We start from the raw sequence: 13496 nt of genomic DNA, 5'->3' as shown, positions 1-13496 counted from the left end.
ACCGGGTCGTATGAAACCTCATACAGCACCACATCGAGACCGACCCGGGGGTGGTGGTACGTAGCCATCCCTACCAATTGCCCGAGCACAAAAAGAAAATTGTCCGGGAAGAATTGGATGCAATGCTCGATATGGGGGTAATAGAGGAATCCCACAGTGATTGGTCCAGCCCGGTTGTTCTAGTTCCTAAGAGTGACGGGTTTGTACGGTTCTGTGTGGATTATAGAAAAGTCAATGCAGTGTCTAAATTTGATGCATTCCCAATGCCTCGCATTGATGAGTTGCTAGATCAGTTGGGCCTGCTCGATTTTATTCAACACTGATTTGACAAAGGGTTATTGGCAGATCCCCTTGACACCAATTTCCTGTGAAAATTTTCTGTTTGGTTTGTTTGGAGCCCCGGCTACATTTGAGTGTCTCATGGACCGAATCCTCAGACCGCATTCGGCTTACACCGCTGCCTACTAAGATGACATCATCATTTACAGCAATGATTGGCAGCAGCACATGCAGCATCTGAGGGCGGTTCTGAGATCGCTGAGACGAGCGGGACTCACAGCAAACCCCAAGAAGTGCGCAATTGGGCAGGTGGAGGTATGGTATCTGGGGTTCCACTTGGGCAACGGGCAGGTGTGTCCCCAAATTGACAAGACTGCGGCGATTGTGACCTGCCCGAGGCCCAAGACCAAAAAGGGTTTCTTGTGGCCACAAAGCTGTTTAGTCCCAATCCTTTAGGTTCTTGTCACATTGTGTGTGTGGAAATGCTCTTAATTTCACTATTAAACATAGCCATATAGATTTTTTACGATGTGACTTCAAGCATTTTAGTGATCTCCGATCACGATCATTTAAGATTTTTTCCGACCACATTTATTCCATGAAGCTTGAAATGTAAAACTGTCTATCCATGAGGTATGAAGAAAGCCAGGAGAGAGCAACACCAGTGACACCAACATCCGAGATGCGGGAGAGAAGTAATTCATGGCAAACAGTATCAAAAGCAGAACTAAGATCAAGTAATAGAAGAATGGAGAGAGAACCAGAGTCACCAGTGAGTAGTAGGTCATTGACAACCTTTACAAGGGTGGTTTCAGTACTGTGAAGTGGGCGAAAGCCAGACTGAAAGGGGTCAAAAAGATAATTTTGAACAAGGAATGATTGTAACTGGGAGGCAACAACTCTTTCCAGTATTTTGGAAATGAATGGTAAGTTAGAGATAGGGCAGAAATTAGAAAGAACAGTAGGGTCCAAGTTAGGTTTTTCAAGTACTGGAGTTACTGCCGCAGTTTTAAGTGGTAAAGGGAGAGAAGCAGAAGCTAGAGATCTGTTTATGAAATGTGAGATAGTTGCAGAAATGACAGAATGATGGATGTGGGAGCAAGATCAAGTTGTCAAGATGACGAATTGGACTTCAGTATTAAGTCACTGATAGAGGAGGGGTTTGTAGGAGTAAAACTAGACAAATATTGACAAGAATGGTCTGGCAAAAAACTAAAATCTGAAGCCTCATCTATAAAGCACTGGCGGACAGCATTCTACTTACATAAAATATTTATAATTCAGGAAAGAACAACAAAGCTCATCAGATTCATGGACATCATGAGCTGGAGGTTGGGTGAGCTTATTTATCGTGTCAAACAAAACCTTGGGCCTATTGCTTGCTTTATTGATAATTGTAGAGACATAGTTAGACCGTGCAGAGTTCAGAGCAATTTTGTATGTGTTGAGGTGTTCAGTGAGAGCTAGATGGTGAAAAGTAAGACCTGTTTTCCTGTAAAGCCTCTCAAGCCATCTAAAAGTGACTTTTAAGGCCCGGATCTCAGGTGTATACCAGGGGGAAGTGTGGGAGGATGGAACAGACCTAGTCTTAATAGGAACATGCTCATGCAAAATTTCAGAAATAACAGAGTGGTACTTAGAAAGTATCAATGAAGGACAGGAGACATCAAAGACATCAGAAATTGCAGAGGAATCGATGGAAGCAGAAAATAATGTGACATCGACAGATTTAAGGTCACGATAAGATATCATTTTGTTATTGCATTCCTTCTGGCAGGTAGACTAAAACTAAATTCAATAAGCTTATGATCAAAGATGCCAGTGTCAAAAGGAGAGATTGAAGCAATATCAAACCCAAATGTACAGATTAAATCAAGAATATGACCATGAGTATGAGTAGAAAAAGACACCTGTTGAGTCAAATTAAAACAGTAAAAAACAGACAATAGTTGAGATGAATTAGAGAAAACTATATCCACATGAATATTAAAGTCACCAAGCAAGAGGACACGAGATGACGAAGCACAGGCATGAGTCAACAGTTCACTGAGTTTGGAAAAAAAGTCAGATTGAGCCTTAGGAGGACGGTATAGTAGAATAATTGTAAGAGGATTGTGAGAATCAGCCTTCAATACCATATATTCAAATGTATTTGTGTTGTGGAAATCAAGTTGGGCGAGACGCAAATCATTTCGACAGGTGACAGCAAGGCCACCCCCCTTGCCATGTAGCCACGGTCTGGAGAGGTGTTTATATCCATCTGGTGTAAGAAGGTTCAGCTGCAAATAATCATTGGGTACTTGCCAGGTTTCAACGAATAGTAACATATCAAGGTTATTGTCAGTGATTAATTCATTTAGGTAAGAGGCTTTATCAGAGATGGAACGACAATTCAGAAGAGCAAAGTGACGACATGAAACATCAGGATTGATCGACGAGTTATGGTGCTGGTCATCGCTGTTAAAATATATAAATGATTGGCATGTTCTGCAGTCAGTAGAAGGGAGCTTAGACTTAGGTGGAGCCCTGGTGTTAGACCAGATGCATGGGATAGCAGCAGGCATTGAACAGTGAATGTTCAGGGATCTTCTGGATGAGCGGTGTATATATCGTGGACGACGTGTAATTCTAAGCATCTGACAGTACTCATATGTCGCAGAATCAAGGCGCAGATGGCAGTTTAAAGCCCTGAGTTGAGATGGTGAGTATCCAATTTACATTTTGGTTTTGTCACCAAAAGTGAAGCAAAATAAAAGCAGAATGAGCACTAATGCCTGAGGCATATTTACGCTGACAGATATAATGCAGGCCACCAGCGATACCACGTTAGCCAGAGCCCCAACCTTCACATCACCAATATACAGCTCACCAAAGGAAGGCATCCCATCCAAACAGTAAACAGTAAACGATCAGCGCAACTGACACAGAGAGCGTTAACTCACCCATCAGCCAAGCCGAAAGCGGTGGCAGACAAAGCGGGGAGAGAGCTCGCAGCAGGCCGATGGCCGAACAAGCATCAGGCAGCACAAAACTGGAACATCAAAATATCAGGATCCAAGACAGTCCAAAACAGAAAACATTGGGGAATCAAAAAATGAAATAATCCAAACAAGACACAGACAAAACAGACAGAACAAATGATAGTCCAGGTGCAAAGCGGCAGCCAAATGCGCACAGCGTTCTCACCCCAGAAGAGAAACACACGAACCAGAAACCAAAACTGGTTCATGCATTTATATCCTCACATCTTGACTATTGCAATGCCCTCTTCATTGGTTTACCTGCTAACTCTATTGCTAGGTTGCAATATATTCAAAATTCTGCAGCTAGAATTCTTACACATACCAAGTGCTTAGCTTATATTACTCCATTCCTGTTTGAACTTCACTGGTTACCAGTTTTGATTCGCATCAAATATAAACTAATCCTGCTAACATTTAAATCACTTCATGGTCTGGAACCTCACTATCTTAGTGAATTGCTTCTCCCCTACAACCCGATCCGCTCACTTAGGTCTTCTGGGTCCTGACACCTTTCTGTCCCTAGATCTCGCCTCTCTACTATGGGTGGCAGGTCATTCAGCGTAGTAGCACCCAATATATGGAATTCAGTTCTTAACCCAATTCCAGTGCTTTTAGCAATCTCCTTAGTTAATTTGCCGCTTTTGAAACACAGTAACATCTTTTCCATGACCACAACATAGTTGTTAAAGAAATGAGAAGCTATACCCTGCATCAGTTAGGGTTAAAATAATTGTTGCCAGCTGAAACATATTAATCACTGCAATAATGATCCAATCATTGGCTCTTAAGTATCTGCTTATTTAAACCCAAACGGCGATTTTTTTTTGGTCAGGCAGTGTTTTATTGTTTTAAATTTTCCCTGAGGTCCACTTATAATGTTAGTCAAGTTTTTTTGTGACAAAAAAAAAAAAAAAAAATCATAGTTTCGTTTTTCATGACCATTTCCACCCTCTCTCTTACCCTTAGATTTAAACATACAGTTTTTTGTTTTTTGCTGCTAAGCCATTACTGCTGCACTCGCACACAAGCTGCAGGTTTGCTGTTGGTACAGTACAGTTTTTAACTGACCCATCCTTCAAAAATCTCTTTAGAAAAAGTCTCTTTACAAAGTCTGCATTGCATTGTAACAGATTCACCAAACAATCCACAGGTAGAAATATGCCGCTCAAACTGTCAATACATCTGGTGGTCAAAAAATGTAAGTGCATCTAGTAGGCCTCTGTGTTCCATTATAGAGGTTTTAAAGGAATAGTTCACCCAAAAATGAAAATTCTCTCATCATTTACTCACCCTTATGCCATCCTGTATGTGTATGACTTTCTTTCTTCAGCAGAACACAAATTAAGATTTTTAGAATTTCTCAGCTCTTTTGGTCCATACAATGCAAGTGAATGGGTGCCAACATTTTGAAGCTCCAAAAATCACATAGGCCTGCATAAAAGTAGTCCATATGACTCCAGTGGTTAAATCAATGTCTTCAGAAGCGATTTGATAGGTGTGGGGGAGAAACAGATCAATATTTTAGTACATTTTTACTATACTGTAAATTCTCCTCCCTGCTCAGTCAATCTCCACTTAAAATTTCACATTCTTCTTGTTGTGTTTTTGGTTATTCACATTCTTCATGCATATGCCCCATACTGGGCAGGGAGAAGAATTTCAAGCACAAATGGACTTAAATATTGATCTGATTCTCAACCACACCTATCACATCACTTCTGAAGAAATGGATTTAACTACTGGTATCTTATGGATTACTTTTATTCTGCCTTTATGTGCTTTTTGGAGCATCAAAATTTTGGCACCCATTCAGTTGCATTGTGTGGACAATAGTTTTATTATCTTCCCTGAGTTCCACTGATAATGTTAGTAAAAACAATTTGTATTAAAACAGTCATAACTTAGCAATATATTATAATTTTCCACCTTGTTTTTGGCCCTCTGTCTGAAACGCTCTGTTTTGACATCCTCCTTAAAATTTCAACGTAAACGCCCACTGTTCTGATTGGCTAACAGTGTTCATCCCCTCAAATTCAGGCATTTTTGAAACTCAATCTGAAGAGAATGAACAAGCAATAGAACCCATTATAATCAATGATGCTGTTTACCATGGAAGCATCCATAGCGGTGCGTCACGTTGCACTGACAGTATACAGATATCCCAGTCCCTTTTGCGCTGCACGAGCTGGCACTACTACTGCCAACAACACAAATAAACTGTTTAGAAAGTTTGTGTTGACACAGTGTAGTCTCAAGCCATTGCATTGCATCAGTGGACATGCCCAGTGTGAACAGGATGTTAGCAACAGTCATGACATTTGAAATATTCATTAATGGATCTGTTTACTTACTGTTTTGCATCGGGTCCAAGTATTTTTGCCCCATTCTTCAAAAACAGTTCCTTTGCAAAGCTTGAATTGTTATTAGACTGGTTCACAAGCAATCCACATTGATATGAGCCGAAAAAACCTGCACATCCAGTTTACAATATCATCCTGCACTGATATACACATCGCCAGAATCGCATCACATCTAAACGGTCAAAGACTTCCATCCAGCGCGTGTTTTCATATGCAAACAATAAAAATAACGCAGAAGGTCAAAATAATTTGTCCATGATGTGTTTGTGCTAAAAAAAGCAAGAGGCAAACATGAAACATATGTCTAAAGAAACCTTAAAATGTCTATTTAAAATTTTATTGTTTAAATTTAAAACAAATATTCTCCTGCAATGTAATCTGTATCAAACTAAAGAGATGTACAGTTTCTCCTGGCTCAGCTAATTATTGCTAATGTGATCCTACCCACGCGCAGAGGGCGCTATTCATACGATAATGTGCTGAGGCGATCAATGCAAATGGTAAACGCCCCCAACAATGCCTTAAAAAGCATCAAGTTCATCATCAGATTCATTCACTTGCTTGTGCGTTTGGAAGATGGCATGCTACACAGGTGAGGAAACTCCTGGATAGTGATGAAGAGTTCACATTTTCCTCAGAAGAAGAGCAGGAATCCGACGATGAACGCTTGCATTTTGAAGAGCGACTTGATCCAGAATACAATTTCGGTGAGTAAGTCATTTAGTTTTACTGACATATTAGTTGACATGCTATTTTATATAAACATTTACATATTTTACTAGTTGGACTATTTCCAGACTTGCCAGCCATGATTCAGAGTATTGAAATTTAAAATATGTCCTAATAGGCAAGTTTTAGTTACATTTAAATGTTGTTTTCGGCTAAAGCAGGTATTTAAATTTTATGCTGTATGATATGCATATGATATGTAATATGATATAAAAATGTAAGTCAGATTACTTCTTTTAACTTAAACTTGATTTTGTGAATAAGCTACAAACAATACATTCAATCATTAAGTCTCCTCACATTCATTCTCTCTCAGTCACATTCCTCATTGATAGGCCCAGGGGAGGGGTCTTCATCTCCTCAGGTGTGAGTCACATCAATATTCATGATCATCCACGCCTCCTCGCATATGGCCTTTCTAACACTAAAAGTGTCTTACAAAAGTTAAATGACTATATTGTTTTGTATGAATGAGTGATCAGGATGGTTTTCACATCATTTTGTAGCAAAAACTCTAGGCCACAAGATCCAGTTCTCAAAAGTCTTGTGAACAAATATTTAGTATGTGTTATATGGCCTTATTTCAGTGACTTAAAATCAATAATATTTCAAAAACCACACATAAACGTTATTTTCTCAAAAATACAAACATGTACATACATGTTGCTCACATATTATTGTAGCCCAGTTTGTGCTGAATACAGTGTTATCAGACTTTAGCCATTAATATGTTTTTAAGCAACTGAAAAAAGCACAAATGTCAAGGCATGTCAAAACTTCTCCAGGGCCCAATATATATGTAATATATATATATATATTAAACTTGAAAGGATTTGATGCCTGTTTTAAAAATGCAAGGGTAATATACATTTTATGGTGATTGTTAGGTAGGTTAACTTAATTTATATATGGAGTCTCACTCACCAGTTACATTGGAGAAGTTATACCCATCACTCATCCGGTCATTTAAAACAGTGTAGAGGGTAAAGAAGTATTGAGTCCCAGCAGATAAATTTGACACTATATGTGTCACTTCATCAACAGTTGCAGATCCATTGATTGGAGTATCTGTTCCACTATGACCTGATTCACTGTTGTACTTCAGCTTGTAAAAGTAATCTGTGTTGTTGTTGACTTTAATCCATTCTAAGGTTAACTCAGACTCTGATCGAGCATTAACTGTAACACTCTTAACATCAGGGGGATTTGGTGAAGGTGATAGTGTAGGAGCAGTAGTTGTTTGTCCCTAAGGGAAGAAATATGCCATTAATTTAATAATCAAATGTAAGACAACTAGACTCAAAAACAATCACTTATAAAATGTCATATCTTTGGGTCTTCCAAAAAATGTGACATACAGCAGACACAAGATATTAGAAAAGAAGCATTTTAAAAGAATTGAGAAGGAACATTTCTAGACATTTCTCAATCTGCTTACATTTTCTTCCAAACTACATTATGGTCATGCTAGGGAGGAGATGGTTAACCATAATGCTATCGGTTAAAATATATTATTATTGTTTTACAAGAAACAACCAATGAGAAGTAAATTGATGGATCCAACCTAGTCTCATAAAATGAACTTTACTATAACTACATTTTTGCAAACTGACTTTTACATGCTGAATTCTACATTTTGCTGCAGTTTGCTGGTGAAATGAACACTAGAGGCACTATAATTAATAATTTAATTATAATTAATTAATAATAATTATATTTATTTATCACACATTATACATTTGCACATATACAGTGAAATTCTTTTTTTCACATCCCAACAACTGTGTGTTTTATTCACTTTCACACAAATCACAACTACAATGGCTGATTATGACTTTACTGACACTTATTTTTGCCACTATTACTCACACACTGCTATATTATGATATCAAACACTTTTACTATAATGCATCATTTGAAAAATGCTACATTTTAACACTTGTATTACAGACCCTCCTACTTTTACACACTTATTCCAATGTGATTAGCTTCTGCGGTAGCTTACCTGATAGAGTGTTGGACTTTGGACTTGGAAGACTGCAGCTCAAGCACGAAAGCTGACACGTGACACGAAAGTGTCATGGAAGCGACACAAAATGACGTGGTTGCTTAAGAAAATTGACTTTTTATTTTTAATTTTGTTTTTGGACACTATCGCTTATGTTTAGGAGTTGGTTAAGGGTAAGGATGTCTGTTTTGTGTCTACCTCTCATTAGGTTAAAGTTTTAGGTTAGGGAGGTACGTTCTCCAACTAATATTCACCCCTCGTCTGATTATGACACATTTTCACTTGCTTTTGGCACTCCCCACTGGATATTTCACTGGGAAACTGCAGCAAAACATAGAAGGACCTGGCTACAGCCTGCAGAACGAGTTGAGGCTACATATGGGGTGGAGCTACACATGTCGCTCCACCCATAACGTACTCTCATTGGCTAGTTCATCTTTCTTAGACACACTGTACATGATTGGAAATGTGGTCGTCATTGGTGTTTGAAATGTTGAGCCAGACAATTTGATTGTAGTACCTACTTGTATGTGATATTAAATCCTAAATTCCATGGATTTTATCCAGTATTAAAAATGAGAAACAAATTGGGATTTATAAAGTTTGAAACTGACGTGAAAATGTTCTTACACAAATGCCAACTGAAAAGCATGCAAACGTGTTTTTTGCACCGGTACGTCAGTGGTCATAGTATTAACAGTAGATTATACTGTATAATATGCCTTTGTAAATGCATTATTGTTTTGCTGCAACAGACTATATTAATTGCCGTTTCTGTACATGTTAGAAAGTAATTTTTAGACTGACGAGATAACAGAGTTCATATTTACAGCACAAATTTTTGAAGCAAGGGAGAGAGATAATCATTTATTAATTAATATAATTAATATAGAATATACTGTGTAAATCGATAGAATACAGACGAGCAAAAGCACCGCAACAATCTCAAGAATGGCATAATAATTTTCTTGAATTCATCAGCCTCTTGTCTGCTATTGTTGAGGGCATAAATAAAAATGTAGGCTATGATTTGACTAAATTACTAAAATGCAGCGTAATCAATAGAGCGAGCAGATACGGACTTTAGTCAAACGACGTGTATTTAAAGCAAACTTTGTCAATGTATCAATCTATTATTGATGTTGCAAATTAATCACTCATGATGTATATGGCAGAAACCAGGTGACTAAAAGTGCATGCATAGCTGCACTCGCATTTATCAAGAATTGCCAATCGCATACAAGCACATTCCTTTTGAATGAATGAATGAAAAAGGAAAGAAGGAAGGAATGAACTACATGGCCTTTAACTGTATTCTGTTTCCCCATATTAGGATATTTTTAGGAAATACATTTATATTTAGAATAATTACATCTTTACAACTTTTGTGAGAATTGAGTGTAGTTTACAGTTAATTTACAGTAGATGGTGCTGTTGGTTTTCATAACCCATACAGAATGTCAGGTGCATTTTCATCAAAACTAACACAAATTGTGTCATATTGGATATAATAAAATGTTTTGCCTAAATTTAAACAATACTGATGCACTTTTGTCATTTTCCCTCTATGGTGATATTAAAGAATTGACATATTTTATAATTAATTCACAATTCATTTTTCTAACCATGCGTTATAATGAAGTAGCCCCACCCCTTAAGTTGCTGCCCCATTCTGAGGGCTGCAGCCAGGTATACTTGGCCAAACGTGTAATGAGGATGATCACTAAGGACATGTTACCCACTAATGCGGTGGGTGGCAATGGCTTTCGTGAGCTGCATAAGTACACTGAAACAAATTATTAAATTCCATTAAGGGTTACAATCACTAATCGGATTGAAGCACTTTTCCAGAGAAATCTGAAGAACTCAAAGCACGACTAGCTACTGCCACAAGTCTGGCTATAACTATGCTGGACAACTCTCACAACAGAGATCTATATAACAGTAAGATTTAATTTTATTGATGAAGACTGGCAGGTAAAGTCTGCTGTTCTATTCATACAGAGCTCGACTTGCAGACATACTGCTGACAACCTTTCAGATAAACTAATCGATGCAGTAGAGACTTGGGAACTGATTGGAAAAGTGATTGCTTGTGTCCACAATGATGCAAGAAACATGGTGGCAGCTAACACAACTTCCTGAGTCACCTAGAATTCTGTGGCTTGCTTTGCATATACCTTACAACCAGTTGTTAATGATGGATTTAAAGCCTATGTGTCTCATGCCATCACTGCTGATGGTAGGTTTGTCTCGAGTCATAAGCTAAGCATTGGAGGCCAATCAAGATCAAATGTAGTTGCCAAATCACAACCTCAGTCAATCATGCAAATATAGGTGACATGTTTGAGAGACTTTTGGAACAATGATGGGCAGTTACAGCTGTATTGTCTGACTGCAGAGTAAACAAAACCACAAGATGCAAAGACCCTCCAGATCCCAGATGAAGATTGGCGAATTATGGAAGAAATCGTGCCTGTGCTCAGTACTCTGAAATTTGCAACGACAGTCATGTCCACTGTAAAGGAGGTGTTAATCTTAAATATCTATTCAATCACATTCAGCCTTCTTCAGACACACCTCATCAGTGCAGAGGAAGACAGCAGACAAGCGGAAGAGTTTGAATCAAAGGTGCATGAGTTGCTGGTGAAAAGCATGCAAGTAGTCAGTCTGAACTAGGGTTGGGAACCGAGAACATTTTTTTTATTTTTTATTTTTTAAAGACAGGAACCATATGATTTTCATGGCTTTCAGTTTCATTAACAGTTCTCACAAGTGCAATTTTCAGCCAATGGTGGATTTTTCTTTTTTCTTTTTTTTTTTCAGATTTATTTTACCTAACACAAAAATAAGTCTGTTTATATAATTTATTTACATTAAAATAGTATGTAATTACATTAAAAGAGGTATTTAATTAACATTAAACTCTGGCTGTAAATTCCTTTTTAAGATCTGGCTAAAGAATAAAACTGAACTCACACCCTCAACTAACAAATAGGTTTTGATTAACTTTACTTTGAAAATAAAAACATACAATGTAGGGTTATTTTTTATGAAATTTGAGGAAGAATGTTTAGACCTGCTTAAGTCTGTATCTTTGACAATATCAGCCCACATAAGAGAACAATGGTAATCTAATGTAGAACAAAATAATGCAGCCTAAAACTGAAAAAAGAGCATTATGTCTGTTTTTCCTTTTATTATTATTATTATCATAATTATTATCCTCCAATTCAATGAGTGGATAATTAGCCTTTCTTGTCCTGCACACATGAATTTGCACACAGGAGCCAGATACTTAATAATCATAAGAAACGATGAACAAACTGATTTGATGATGTTCAGGTCAGGACTGTGAACGCTGACACATACCTGTATACAACTAAACACTGTCAGGATTTATGCATAGGCAAGTTCAGTGACACTTCACACAATCTCTTTACGAGCACTATAGAAAATAATTGAGAATAAAAAGCCAGTTTTCCTGTGTATTTTACTTCGGTTTTCATTATCGATATATTTTTTTTGAAAAACTGTTGTACATACATTATGAGCTGACATCACCTCTGTAACAGCTTTGACATGTCTGTAGTTTTGACTGCACCCAGCAGCTAAACAATTTGCATAAATACATTTGATTGAATAAGATGCATTAAAATGCACTCACCTAAAAGATGCTGGTTTATGTTTTGGAAAAGAGTGTAACTGAACTATGCCCAGACAAGCTTAAACTCACCGCTGAGTTTTGTGCAGAGAGGGCTCGGATGTTTACTGCTTCAATTTTATAAATATCGTTTGGAAGTTCAGATAAAAGTGATTGGCTGGCCTCACTTAATCACTGACTTACATTAAATAAAGACATTACATCGTACCGGGAGACTCAGAGAAGTGGTGGTACGCAAGAAAAACTGCCGGTACGCTGTAGAGTAAATTATAGAAGGTATTGCGTACCGCTGCATACCGCCCCACTTCAAGCACTGCTGTTACTGTTTATATAATATTGTACTTCAGACCTGTGAGAGGGCTGTGTTTCCCAAAAGCACTGCAAGCTTAATTTGGCACCAGTGGTCTCTACAATCTACTTAGGCTTAAGATGCTTTTGTGAAACACAGCCCAGTGTAGTTACTGAATGGTTGATAACAGTGTTGGGTGTAATCCAATTACAAAGTAATTAATTACTGTAATCTAATTACTTTTCAGTTTTAAAAAGTAGTGTAATGCATTACATTCTTGTAATCAGATTACAGTTACTGACTTTCAATTATTGTAATTATTTTTAAGTACATTATAGGGTTATAGTTATTTCTAATATTGTATATTTTTTATGAATTATGGCCCAATAACAAGTCATTGTGAAGGACAAATGTGAGGTGATGAGTGTATGAATTGTGTGTAACAATGAACAAGAAAGAAATATAAATATTATTTTGAATTTGTTGAGCGGAAAAATGTTTTAGAAAGTAAGTTAAGAGTAAAGTAATTAGTTATGTGATAACTTTTCAATGAAGTAATTAGTAAAGTAATCTGATTACAACTTAGAGATATAATTATTCATATGTAGTGGATAACTATTTTTAAGTAGCTTACCCAACACTGGTTGATAATATGACAATGTGTAGTTAATTAAAGATACACATGAGGTTTGATGTAATCAGTAGCATTTTATAAAAAAATAAATGAATGAATGAAATATGTTATCACATTTACAACGTTTCAGTCATGCGACCATTGTCAGGTATTTTCAGCCGCTGGTCTTACTATTAACTGGCTGCGTACAAGACTGATCCTTGCCTGTATCGTCATGTTGATCTTCCTGAACAAGAAGGATTTGGATAGCCCAGTGGCATAATATGAGGGTAGGTTAAAACTGATTTTATTATGACATTGTTATACTGGCTAATGTTATCAGCTTGTATCACCCTTAATTGGGCAAGCCGTGTTTAATTTATGTTTACATTGGCTACATATGTTTCGGCTTGGAAACTTTACAGTTTACTTTCAAATGTTAATGTAAAGACTATTGTTATACAAACAGGGTTGGGAGGGTTACTTTTAAAATGTATTCCACTATACAGAGAACAGAATACATGCTTTAAA

General features: G+C 37.3%; 1 protein-coding gene across 1 annotated transcript in view; it reads right to left on the bottom strand.

The window, feature by feature from the left end:
* LOC127432009 (receptor-type tyrosine-protein phosphatase H-like) overlaps positions 1–13202 on the bottom strand; it is a 48602-nt gene extending 35400 nt beyond the window's left edge. The window contains exons 1-2 of the mRNA XM_051682738.1: positions 13158–13202; positions 7316–7637 (exon numbers count right to left, since the gene is read on the bottom strand). Of these exons, the coding sequence (XP_051538698.1) occupies positions 7316–7637; positions 13158–13202 (367 nt within the window). The remainder of the gene's footprint in view (positions 1–7315; positions 7638–13157) is intronic.
* Positions 13203–13496: the final 294 nt, after the last annotated feature.

Source organism: Myxocyprinus asiaticus, chromosome 41 (genome assembly GCF_019703515.2).
Source record: "Myxocyprinus asiaticus isolate MX2 ecotype Aquarium Trade chromosome 41, UBuf_Myxa_2, whole genome shotgun sequence".
NCBI classification, from domain to species: Eukaryota; Metazoa; Chordata; class Actinopteri; order Cypriniformes; family Catostomidae; genus Myxocyprinus; species Myxocyprinus asiaticus.
This window is presented reverse-complemented; position numbering and strand designations above follow the sequence as displayed.